Here is a 12844-nt window from a genome sequence, read left to right as displayed (position 1 = left end):
GGTCCACATGCTTTGTGCACAAGGGCCCTCATTTCTGCTTATTAAACTGCTGGGGGACAACATGAAGCTGGAGCTGGGCAAGTCCAACCTAGGGGCCACCTGGGGCCTAGGAGCCAGCACTGAGAGATGTCCCAGGACTGCCAGCCCATGGGTGGAATCCCAGTGTCCACATGCCTGTGCCCACATGGCTGTCACTTCAGATAAAGCATCTCTGTGTCACCCATTCATGACCTCTGTTGGCAACTTCAGTGGGGACTCCAGGCCCAGCATGGGTTGCTGGGCCCTGTTGCTACTCTTGAGAAATTCTGCCTATTCGACCTAGCATTCCTATCACCTGGAGCCTCAGGTGGGAAGGGTGCCTCCCCCACAGGAATTGCAGAGCAGGACCTAGCCAACATTGCCTTGGGCCTGTCTCATGTGACAGATCAGTCTGTCTGAGGCTAGTCCCTGTCTCTCCTAAAGGAATGGGGACATTTCAACTGGACCAAAGCACGGCATTTGAAAAGATAAAACCGATTAAATCATCTAAAGAACCTAGAACCACATAGGGGTGGGAGGGATCCTCAGAGACCTACCCTGTTCCACCTTACACTTCCCATTTGCAGGCCCCTCCTCCTTTTAATTTTGGGGGAGACGTCATGTGACCCCCTATGCTGTGAGCTCCACAGGGGGCGGGGCAGGAACTAGGCCCATCTGGTTCCTGATGTACCCCGGCTCCCAGCACAGAGTGGCTTGTGATGGATGCTAGTATGCTTGTACACTCAAGAAGGAATGAAAACATTTTTGAAAGGGAAAAGAGGAACATAAATACCAATGCCACAGAGCATCAGTTGACCTGGGCTAGGATCCAGTGCCTTCCTTTTACAAGTGCAGTGGCTGAGGCCCTGGGAGTGGCGACACGTAGGAAGGGCTTCCAGTTACCAGGTAGCTACACCCCCCACAGGCTACATCCTTTCTCCTGTCAGCCCTGTGAGGTACAGAAGTACATGCAATTAATACCCCCTTGGCCTAGATGAGTAGTGTGTCAGTGGTTACAATAACTTGCCCAAGGTTACCTACTTTACCAGGCAGAATCAGAATTCCGTGTTTCCCGGGGGGGGGGGGGGGGGGGGAGGTGGCTGCCCCCCCCTGGGGAACCATGTCTGGAGACAAGGGAAAGGGATAGGCGTGGGGGGTGCCCGGGTAGCCCGAGGACTAGGAGATACGTGGAGGAAGTGGTGACTTGCCTGGTTTCCCGAAGGACCAGAGTGCCCAGCCTGGTTCGAGCACTCAGTGCTCCCACTCAAGCCGCGGCTATGGGTGGCAGGAGGCCGGAAACTCTCCCCCACCGGGAGCCCTTCCTCAGCTGGGACGAGCTCACCGTGGGCCGCTCTCCCAGGAAAACGGCCCGGCAGGGGCAGAAGGGGGAAGGAGGGGCTGCCGGCTCGGCGAGGACCACTGACGCACAGCTTCAAACAGCGTGCCACCGCCGGCCTGCTGGGAAACGGCGCGGCGCAGACCAATCGGGCCGGAGGCGGAGACCGGTTGGCTCCCGAGCATGCCGGGCGGGGCGGGGAGCCCAGGAAAGGGAGGGAGGGGCGGGGCACGGCGCCAGCCGAGAGGCCGAGCCCTCTCCGCCCCACCCCGCGGCAGGCCTGCCGGGGGTGTCGCCCCAGCCCCTCACCCCCACTCCCGGCCCCGTGCCTGTTGGGGACCCTCCACGTGACTCGGTGATGCAGAACGGTTGTGACCTTCAGCGTGTGTCTGTGAGGGTCCCAACAACAGTGCGGCTTTGCGCCCGGCCCTGCCTGTGGGTGCGGGGACGTGTGGGTGTGTGGGCATGTGTGGGTGTGTTGGGGAGGGTGCCCAGCGACATGTGACAAAGGCTCCCGTCTCCGGGAGATGGTGAAGGGGCCCGCGAGCTGGCGCTTTGTCTGGCTGCCTGCAGAGTGACGGTTCGCGCGGCGGCGGCGGGCGCCCGTGCGGTGCAGGATGCCGGGGCGCCAGGGTGGCCGGGGGCGCGCGCGCCCGTGCCAGGGTGAGTGCGCTGCGGCAGCGCCGGGGGACTGCGCGGCGGGCCCGCGCCGGCCCGGGCCTCGGGCGTGACCGGGAGCCACCCGTGGGCGCTGCAGTGGCCGCGTGTCCCCGTGACCTCGGGAGCCAGCCGGCCCGGGTGGATCCCCGTGCGCCCCTCCCCGTCCGCCCTCCACGTGCGTGTCCGCGGAGCGCGCGCTCGCCGGCGCGCACCCGCCTGCCTGTCTTCGCCGCCGCCGCCGCCGCCGCCGCCGCCGCCGCCGGGAGCCGCCGGGAAAAGGTGCCGGGAACCGAGTGAGCCGGGGCCGCGGGCCCGAGCGCCATGGGCTGGAGGGCGCGCGGCGGGCGGCCGGTCAGCCCCTGGCCTCGCCCCCGCGGGAGAGCCGCCTGGAGTCGGCGGGGGCTGGCCAGGCCCACGGGGAGGCCGGCCCGCTCCCCCTGAGCTACAGACACCAGGTGAGGGGGGCTGCGGGGCACAACAGCAGTGGCTGGCCAGGGAGGGGCGCGGGGCCAAGGGAGGGGCTTGGGGGGGGGGGGTGTCTTCCCTGGAGGGAGAGGGATGGTGCGGAGGGAGGGGGCTGGCGATTCCTGGAGACGCCAGAGAAAGGAAGTTCCGGGACCCTCCCTGCTCTAGTGCCCACCTCCGCTTCCTGCCTCACGCTGCACTTCATCCCCAAGGCCAGGACCCCCCTACCTGGTTGGGAAATGTGATCTTTGCTGTGGGGGGCCTGGCAGGCCCCAGCCTTCTTTCATCCCTGGGGGGCCCTCTGGGCCTCTGACCCTGATCCCCACCCAGACCAGGCTCCAGAAGCTGGCCCTGGGGACCGGGCCCCGGGGCACAGTGGGCACCTGCACCAGCCCCACCTGTGCCTGGGCTGTGGCCCTTCCCTACAGGGCGCTCACCATGGCCCCGCCACTCCTGCTGCTGCTGCTGGCCAGTGGAGCGGCCGCCTGCCCACTGCCCTGTGTCTGCCAGAACCTGTCCGAATCGCTCAGCACCCTCTGTGCCCACCGAGGCCTGCTGTTCGTGCCACCCAACGTGGACCGCCGCACCGTGGAGCTGCGGCTGGCTGACAACTTCATCCAGGCCTTGGGGCCACCGGACTTCCGGAACATGACAGGGCTGGTGGACCTGACGCTTTCCCGGAATGCCATCACCCGCATTGGGGCCCGCGCTTTTGGGGACCTGGAGAGCCTACGTTCCCTGCATCTGGACGGGAATAGGTTGGTTGAGCTGGGCACCGGCAGCCTGCGGGGCCCCGTCAACCTGCAGCACCTCATCCTCAGTGGCAACCAGCTGGGCCGAATCTCGCCTGGGGCCTTCGACGACTTCCTGGACAGCCTGGAGGACCTCGACTTGTCCTACAACAACCTGCGGCAGGTGCCCTGGGCCGGCATCGGTGCCATGCCTGCCCTGCACACGCTCAACCTGGACCACAACCTCATCGACGCACTGCCCCCGGGCGCCTTCGCCCAGCTCAGCCAGCTCTCCCGTCTCGACCTCACCTCCAACCGCCTGGCCACGCTGGCACCAGACCCGCTCTTTTCCCGGGGGCGCGACGCGGAGGCCTCACCCGCCCCCCTGGTGCTGAGCTTCAGCGGGAACCCCCTGCACTGCAACTGCGAGCTGCTGTGGCTGCGGAGGCTGGCCCGGCCCGACGACCTGGAGACGTGCGCCTCCCCTCCAGGCCTGGCCGGCCGCTACTTCTGGGCAGTGCCCGAGGGCGAGTTCTCCTGCGAGCCGCCCCTCATCGCCCGCCACACGCAGCGCCTCTGGGTGCTGGAGGGCCAGCGGGCCACTCTGAGATGCCGGGCCCTCGGTGACCCTGCGCCCACCATGCACTGGGTCGGCCCTGATGACCGCCTGGTTGGCAACTCCTCCCGAGCCCGGGCTTTCCCCAACGGGACCCTGGAGATCGGGGTGACGGGCTCTGGGGACGCAGGGGGCTACACCTGCATTGCCACCAACCCTGCCGGGGAGGCCACAGCCCGTGTGGAGCTACGGGTGCTGGCCTTGCCCCACGGCGGGAACGGCAGTGCTGAGGGGGGCCGCCCAGGGCCCTCGGACATTGCCGCCTCGGCCCGCACTGCTGCCGAGGGCGAGGGGACACTGGAGTCTGAGCCAGCTGTGCAGGTGACAGAGGTGACTGCAACCTCAGGGCTGGTGAGCTGGGGGCCAGGGCGGCCAGCCGACCCTGTGTGGATGTTCCAAATCCAGTATAACAGCAGTGAAGATGAGACCCTCATCTACCGGTGAGGATGCGCTTTGCTGCCCACAGCCCCAGCTTGGCTCCCAGCTGCCCTCTGAGCCCCTCTCCACCCCTCCAGCACTCACCAGCTTTCACACACCCCTCCTAAGCTTCTTGTGGGGGGGGGGGTGCGGGGGGGATGCAGAGGGAGGGGAGGGGCAGGCACCAGGGAGAGGGGGAGTGCCCCAAGAGAAGTCCCTCGGTGTGGCTGAGTGAGTACAGGCTTCCCGGGGTTTGGTCTCTGTTCAAGCACACAAGCCTGGGCTGCACATGTGTTATTTCGGGCTCTGGCGATGTGATTCTCCACCACCTCCTTGCCTTGTCCCGGCTTGTGCATCAGCACACACGCCTGTCTGTCCCCTTGCGCTGTCCCCAATTGCAAAAATGCATGCCTGTTTTGGTTTCTTTGCCTTCTTCAGTAAACAAGGCCCATGTGGTCCTAGGGGAGGGGAGTGTTCAGAGCCGGGACTCAGGAGCATGCGGTGCGGGTGGGTGGCGGGTGGTGAAGGGGCCTTTGAGGCCATGTGGGGCTGGGGGCTGGGGTCAGAGCCTGGACCTGGGCTCTGACCACCCACCCTTGCCCATAGGATTGTCCCGGCCTCCAGCCACCACTTCCTGCTGAAGCACCTAGTCCCTGGTGCCGACTATGACCTCTGCCTGCTGGCCCTGTCACCTGCCGCTGGGCCTTCCGACCTCACAGCCACCCGGCTGCTGGGCTGTGCCCGTTTCTCCACGCTACCGGCTGCGCCCCTGTGCCACGCCCTGCAGGCCCACGTGCTGGGCGGGACCCTGACCGTGGCCGTGGGGGGTGTGCTGGTGGCTGCCTTACTGGTCTTCACCGTGGCCTTGCTGGTTCGGGGCCGGGGGGGCCGGGAATGGCCGCCTCCCCCTCAAGCTTAGCCACGTCCAATCCCAGACCAACGGAGGCCCCAGCCCCACGCCCAAGGCCCACCCGCCGCGGAGCCCGCCGCCTCGGCCCCAGCGCAGCTGCTCCCTGGACCTGGGGGATGCTGGCGGGTGCTACGGTTACGCCAGGCGCCTCGGAGGAGCCTGGGCCCGCCGGAGCCACTCTGTGCATGGGGGGCTGCTCGGGGCAGGGTGCCGGGGGGTGGGGGGCAGCACGGAGCAGCTGGAAGAGAGTGTGGTGTGATGGGAAGGGAGTCGGCCCCGGGCGGGCTGGGGAAGGGGCAGAGGGTGTGGGGCGGGCAGCTGCCGGGCCTGGTTGGGTCGGCACTGCCTGGGAGTCCCTCCTGATTTTACCCTTGGTACCTCAGGCCTCCTCTGTGCTTGGCCAGGCAGGGGGCCCTTTCCCTGGTTCTGGCCTCCAGACCTGCGTTCCACTGACAGGTGCTCACAGCCACCGAAGCAGGGGCTGCGCCAACCAAGCAGGAGTCTTGTTTTTCTTTATAATAAAATTGTTGGGTACACCTCAGTGCTAGCCTTGTCTTGTCCTGCTAGGCTCCTGAGGGGAGGGGGAACGTGTGGGCCAGTAGAGGCACACGGACACAACAGGGTCAGGCCTGGGGCTGCCAGCCCCACGGAGGCGGCCCCAACGGCCCGAGCCTCGTCCGCCTGATGGCGGAGTGCTGGGATCTGGCGCCTCCTGTCCCAGCCTCTAGAGCCACAGCTGGTGGGTGGGGGACTACGCCTGAGCCCTCTGCGCCCTGTTCTTCTATCTGTAAGGACAGAACGCCCCCCCCCGGCAGGACGCGGACAAGACGTGACATCCTCATGGAGGCGTGGATGTCACAATACCCAGTGGCAACAGGGGCCCCGGGGGACATGGCACAGCCCTTCAGGGCAAAGAGACCTGAACTGGCAACATTCTTAACTCTGTAAGAAAGTCCCCCATGGCTCCCGTCAGTGACAGCCTTATTCACCATCTCCCTGGGCAGCTTCTGGATTTGTAAAATATCATCCCAGAGGGACTAGAAGAGCCTCCGAATTCCACTGCCCTGCTATCAGCCCAAAACCTCCTGGAAGGTGCTGTCAGGGCTATGGGCCCTGAGCTCTCAGCTGCTCCCCCGTGGCTTTGCTCTGGGCTTGTCCGGAAAGACTGAGTCAAACCCTCACTGGACACTGGAGGGGCAAACACCAAGGGGTGCCTACACCCACAGGGCCACTGCCCTGCTTCTATGCCCCACTCCAAGAAGCCACGGTCCTGGGCTGGGGGGGCACGCCCTGCTCTGCCTCCTCTCTGCCCGAGATCCCTGCCAGCCTCCGAACAATCATGGCTCCCGGTCACAGCTGGGAGGGATCTGTGCTCCAAGTACTTGCAGATCTGTGGTTCTTCACCCTGCACGGGGCACACCCAAATGCTTCGAGAGCACGCAGGTGCCTGGGCCCCACTGTGGACGGTGGGCACAGGCACCCCAGGGCCTGTGATGGTGCCTGGGCTATGGCAGCCACGGTCCACACACCAAGGGGCGCACGAGTGTCTCTGTGTGCGGCCCGCCGTGGTTCTAGTGGGCACCTGGGGAGAACCAGCACAAGAAGATGTGTGTGCACACGTGTGCTGGCCAAGCTCACACACTTGTGGGTTTGCACAGTGTTGACACACACGTGTGCCTGCCCTCCCAGCCCCAGAACACATACCTGGATGTGGCCGGGGAGAGACCCCGGTTTAAATAAAGGAAACAGAAGAACAGGAGAGCCTGAGCCCTCCTGGGGGCCGTGGAGAGAAGGCAGGGATGACACAGGCTGAAGGGCCCGTGGCAGAGGGACAAGGAGCGGAGAGCTGCAAGGTGGCAGGTGCAGGGTTCGTGGGAGGCTTTAGACATGCCAGGGTGTGAATTTGGGGAGGACCCTGCGGCCCCAAGGAACTAGAAACACGTGTCCCACAGCTGGCCTTCCCACCTTCCTCCCTGGGAGCCCCCTGGCCCTGGTCTCCCTCGTCCAGGGAGCTCTAAGGCAGCAGGTATTCGTGAACCTGCCAGGCTGTGGGACAGGTGGAGGATCCCATGGCCCAAGGGCCAGTCAGGGTCACCAATAAGGACAACACAGAGCAACATGGGCAGGCAGGCGAAGGGTGGCATAGCCGGGCCCCACACTAGGGTCATGGTGTGGTCATGCTGGCCACCCAGCCCCCAAAGCAGCCCCTGGACGCCATGTTGAGAAAACCAAGACCCCTCAGAAGCAGCTTGAACACATGACGTCACAACGCATCTCTGTACATGTGCAGGAAACCACCCCCAGACCAGGAGCCCTGAGGCTTCCCATAGACCCCCAACAGGGCCATTCCCTCTGAGGTGGGCCGAGGGCCCGAGGGGAAACAGCTGACCAAGCACTGGCCCCACAGTCTCCCTTCCTCCCTCTTCCCCTCCCAGGAGCTTTCTCGAAAGGCTACCGCACCCGCCGGGGCTGCTGCCACAGCTGAGAGGGCTGTCACAGGGCACCAAGAGAGGACAGGGCTGCCTACGTGGCCTGACACTGCCAGTGGAGCCCAGAGCCCAGGCAGTCCCGGCGGCAGCCAAGAGGAGAAGGCGACACGCAGGGGCCGCCAGCCAGGGCCCCAGCATGTCCCCCCCCCCCCCTCCCCCCCGACTGCCACCGCCACCGTGCACGGCAAGCCAGGGAGGGCGTCCTCTGCACCGGGCGCCTCCCTCCAGAGTCCCAGGAGCCGCACTGGGCGGCACGATCCACTGAGGGCAGAGCCTTTCTTCCCACAGTGTCTACTGGCAGCATCTGCCCGGGGGATGCCCACAGACATGTCAGCAGCGCTGGCCTCAAGGACAAGACGGTACATGGCTGTGATTTCATCTCTAGCCACAGACACAGGTAACCAAGAGGCCAACGAGCATTTCGGGTCCTTGCCTGGCACCTGCGCTATGAGCCCCCTGCGGCGGGGGAACCCTGGTCTCCCTCTGCCCCCTGCTCGTGCCTCCCGCTGCAGTCTCCCTTTCCCGGCCGTCCCTACTAAAGCACCCGACACGACGCATGTGCCAGGCAAGGGGAAGAGGGGAGTGAGGGCAGACGGGGGTCTCACTTTATGCAAAGTGACCTCATCCACACAGGCTAGTGCTCTCACCCAGGGCTGTCCTGGGATTAAGAATTACCTGGAAAGCTCGTTCAAAACGCAGGCTCTGAGGCCCCCACCCAAACCTGTGGGATCAGAATTTCCAGAAGGGAGGCCTGTAATTTGTGGACGGAACACACACTCCAAGGGATCTCACCTAAGAGGGGCAGGACGAGTGTGGGGCTCCCCAGAGCAAGACTCTCACCTGTGGGCAAGGGCCAGCGCCCCCCTAAGCATCTGAGAAACCTGGTGCCCAGGCCCACTCCCAGCAATGGTAGAGCAACCAGGAGAGTCCACATGCAGCCAAGGACTGTGAGCGACCAGAAGGCAGGCAGGGCCCACAGCCTCTCACCTTTACACCCCGGACTCGGAACTCAGCCAGGGCTCTGCTCATCTTGGTGGCAGCCGTGGGGTGGTCTTTGCCATGGGCAATGACTTTGACCAGCAGGGAATCATAATGCGGGGAGATGACAGCTCCTTGGAAGGCAGATGCATTATCGAGGCGGATGCCCATGCCCTCTCCGCTCCGGAACACCTGCGGGCAGAAGTCAGGACCTGTGTCGGAAGGGGGAGTCAAGATGTGGCCCCCAGCCCAGGCTGGGCAAGCATGGGTGTGGCAGGGCACTGGGACTGGTACCAGGGCACCACGGGTTAGCCCCAACTCTGGCTTGCGAAGTTCTGCCTCACTCCCGTCAGCAAACCCAGGGGCATACCGACTTCTCTGGGTGCCACAGCCATGGCCTCCTTCTCCCTGAGAGGAGCTGGCAGGGGAAGGGGCAGGAGAGGGTAGGGGGCCGCATGTGCAGTGCTCAGGGGCTGACGCAGAGCCTAGCAGGGCGCAGAGAGGGGCCCCGGGCGGGCAGGGGCCAGATCCCATCGACCTTCCACCTGCCTGCCTGACCAACCCTCGTGCCTTGCAGATTCATCCCACAGGCGTTTGCACCCACTACGTGCCAGGCACTGGGGCGAACAGCTCAAAGAGAGTCCCTGCTCACAGGGGGCTCCCAGCTTGCTGGGCGAGGGAACGGACAAACAAGGAAATACAGACTGTTGACCGGGACGCTGTAGGATAAGAGCCCAGGGACAGAGAGAAGGCAGGCCAAGGGGTTTTTGTTTTAACATATACAGTAAAGTGATGGGGAAGGCCTCAGTGTCCCCCCACCCGCCCCCCCCCTCCCCCGTCAGTTTCTCTTCCTCCCAAAAGGGGAGAATGGGAGGGAGAGGGAGAGGCGGCAGAGGACCAGGCAGGCAGACAGGAAATACTCGGAGAGAGGACTGTACGTGAGTTTGCAGGAAAGCTGGTGTGGGCCTGCGTGCCCAGACAGGAAAGCAGGGCAGAGAAGGACGGGTCACAGAGGCAGACTCGTGGACGGGGGATGGAGGTTTCAAATCAACAGACGGAGACAGGGTCCCGGGGGGACAGAGGTTCAGGGTGTCTGGGGTAACCAGTGCACACAAGCACATCCGTGATGGGGACAGCGAGGAGTTTCTGCAGGGTGAGTGGACACCTGGGACAGGGGACCCCCATGAGCATGGGTGAGGAAGGAGTGGGAGGGACAGCCCAGGGGGCTTGGGACACCCATTGCACCACGTTTCCGCTTCTAAGGGACACAGGCCTGTGTTCGATAAAAAGGAACTTAATAAAATATTTAAGGGTGAACACTCAGCTGTGAGCAGGAACCGTCAGCTAAAAATATTCTGTGGTGAACCAGCCTCAGAGGAGTCAGGCCTCGGAGGGGGAGGGGGGAGGCAGCGGCGTGTCACAGGGCTGCCCCTTCCCCACTGAGGGCAGGCAGTCGGGGGCCCGCCCGCTGGGCGGCACTCCAGCCTCAGGGCTCGCCCCCACCTATGGCTTGGATTGCTCCAGAAATGGGACTCCAGTGGCAGTTTCCTGCCTCAAGCCTACCAACACCACAACTTTCCAAGTCCAGAGAGCTCCTTCCCTCCCCACATCGCTGCTTTTTCAGAAGCCCAGGACCCATCTCAAAATCATCCTGGCCTTCTCCCTGGATCCCAGAGCAGAGCCTGGCCTCCTGCACATGTCCTGCTTTCTCGGAGGCTCAGACCAGATGGGGAGGCAGCAGACCAGCAGAGCTGGTGGCAGCGCTGCTGACACGCAGGTTCCAGAAGTATCCTTAGGCAGTGTGAGATAGAGGGCCAGGGAACAGGTGCCCCAGCAGGTCTGAGGGCTCCTGCCCCAAGCAGGCCCAGAGGTTGGGAGTGGGGGCAGGGTGGCGGAAGGGAGGGCTGTCTGTGCTGAGAAAAGAGAGGAGGTACAGGAGATATTCCCGCGGGTGGAGGCACGGCAGGGCCCCCCTCGTCCGCCCACCCAGTCCCTGGCAGCCCCGAGCGAGCCTGCCTCCTCCTTGCCCTGCGCCATCTCCCGACTCTCTCACTCAGCCTTAACGGGCCCCTTGCTCAGCTGGTCCCCACCACTGGGACATCTGGGCCCTGATCCTTTGCGGTGACCCCTGGGTCCTGCCCTGCCAATCACACTCCCTCAGACTGAAGTCAGGACAGAGGCCACCACTCTGTCTCTGGGCTCTTTTAAGAAGCCAAAGTCAAGGGCCTGGCTTTGTTTCTGGGGACCCTACCTTTGGCTCCACACAGCTGGTCTGCCTCCTGTTCACTCACTGGCTCCTTAGTCTGCACTCATGACAGTCCCCGCGGCCCCCAGAATGCTCTCCCTGACTCTTGGACAGCACCTGGTTCCCCTGTGCCCCAAGCCAACCCAAGTGGGGGTCCTCCCTCCTGGCCACGCCCACAGGAGGGTCTTCTCGTCCAGACTGAGACCAGGCTGTGCTCTATCAGGCGCTGGCGTACCTCGATGCGGCCAGTGTCTGGCTGGAAGCTGCGCGCGGGGTCCTCAGTGGTGACCCGGCACTGAATGGCACAGCCGTTGATACGGATGTTCTCCTGCCGCAGGCCCAGGTCGGGCAGGCTCCGGCCCTCGGCCACGTGGATCTGGGCATGGACCAGGTCCACACTGCAGGGGGGCAGGGAGGAGGGGAGCGTGAGGCAGGGGATGGACGGGGCGGGGGGGGGGGGGGGGGGGGGGGGGGCGGGGGGGTGGTGCCCACAGCCAGGCCGGCCTCGCCCCACCCCTCCCTGTCCCACCCCTTCACCAGCTGGGGCAATCAGTTCCTCCCAACCAGACCAGCAGCCGCTGCCCACTGCCCACCGCCCACTGCCCACTGCCCACCGCCCACTGCCCACCGGCGGCCCTGTGCAGTCTGAACAAGGAGAAGGTGGCAGCTAGAGAGGGGCGAATGGGAAGATTTGCATCTGCCTGCTCTTGTACTCCCACCAAACAACCCCTCCCCACACTCGGCCCTTTTTCCCGGGGGTCTCTCTGTCCTCCTGCCTTCCCCCAAACCCTCCCCGGTTCAAGCTGGATCTGAAGCCTCGGACGCTGCACCCAGAGCGGCATGTGCTACACCGTGGCGAAGGTGGGGGGCAGTTTGCAAGGGAACAGGGTTGTGAGGGCCAGGCTTGCTGAAGCTGTTGAGAGAGTCCGCGTGGGCAGGTGGGCGGGTGGGCTGGTGCCGGGGTGAGGACACCGCCCTTCCAGGACCAGGGTCGCAGCTGGGCTTAGCTCCAGACCCCGCCCTGAAGGAGACGTTAGTGTACAAAACTCTCCGAATGTGCATGATTTTATAAGCTCAGCCTCACTGACTGCCATGCTCCTAAGGACAGCAACAAATCCAAGAGGAACAGCTGTTTAAAAAAAAAAAAAAAAAAAAACTCAAGGTTTTAAATTTATTGTCACTGAAGCTTGTGGTAAGGACAGGCTGGAAACTACACTGGCAGATTTTCCTCAGTGTTTTGTATTTCCTACTAAAGCACTTCATAGTGACGGTGATTACCATGCATCACCACGTCCACACGCCAGGGACTTAAGGCTGGGTGCTCTTTTCAAGCTTGATCTCCACAATGACGCTCTGAGAGTCTGTCCTTTCCATCAGAGGAGGAGCCTGAGGGTCAGAGAGGCTGCAGCTCGCCCAAGCTCTATGCGGCCAGTGACCTGGAAGGAACCTGTGCCCTGCTCTGTGTCTGTCTGACACAAAACCTCTACTCCGGGGCAAGCATCGACCCCCACCCTTAACAGACCAGGCTTGCAGCAGGCTCAAGGCTGATGAGAAGTTTTAGTGGCACAACTGGGCAAAGTCTCACGGAGCGAGAATCTGAAGCTGGAGCATCCACCTCAGCTCAGGATTTACCTCAAGGGAGCAAGGAGTCTGGGGGCCTCTGAGCACCTGCTGGGCAAAGGCAGGTGCCCCACAGCATCCTCAATGTCAGGTGGGGTCAGAGGTCAGGGAAGCAACAAACTGTCAGGAAAGTGCCAGGGTGAGATGGACTGGCCCAAAGCCAGGGCTTAACACTTGAAGAGCTCAAAATATGTATCTTGAAACAACGGAATTGTTTATAAAATGGGCAGATTTTTAAAATGTCCATACTCATTGCTTGTGGGAATACAAACTGAGACAAGCAATCTGGAAGGCTGATTAGGCTTTGCTCAGGTAACCACACTGAAAATGTTTATCCCCAGACCTCTTCACAGGGGAAG

General features: G+C 63.4%; 2 protein-coding genes across 5 annotated transcripts in view; one reads left to right on the top strand and one right to left on the bottom strand.

Annotated features, from left to right (window-relative positions):
- PC (pyruvate carboxylase) overlaps nt 1-12844 on the bottom strand; it is a 101498-nt gene that overhangs the window by 6104 nt on the left and 82550 nt on the right. For all 4 annotated transcript variants that reach the window (XM_049615715.1, XM_049615722.1, XM_049615705.1 and 1 more), the window contains 2 exons: nt 11101-11263; nt 8630-8812 (listed from right to left, as the gene is read on the bottom strand). In XM_049615715.1, coding sequence (XP_049471672.1) covers nt 8630-8812; nt 11101-11263 — 346 coding nt within the window. The remainder of the gene's footprint in view (nt 1-8629; nt 8813-11100; nt 11264-12844) is intronic.
- LRFN4 (leucine rich repeat and fibronectin type III domain containing 4) lies at nt 2547-5822 on the top strand. Its single transcript, XM_049615902.1, is given in 3 exon segments — nt 2547-4266; nt 4850-5126; nt 5128-5822. Coding segments are annotated over 3 exon segments (1911 nt in total). The 5' UTR covers nt 2547-2917; the 3' UTR covers nt 5413-5822.

This window comes from Panthera uncia, chromosome D1 (genome assembly GCF_023721935.1).
Source record: "Panthera uncia isolate 11264 chromosome D1, Puncia_PCG_1.0, whole genome shotgun sequence".
NCBI lineage: Eukaryota > Metazoa > Chordata > Mammalia > Carnivora > Felidae > Panthera > Panthera uncia.
Note: the sequence above shows the minus strand (reverse complement) of the source record. Positions and strands in the feature narration are given on the sequence as shown.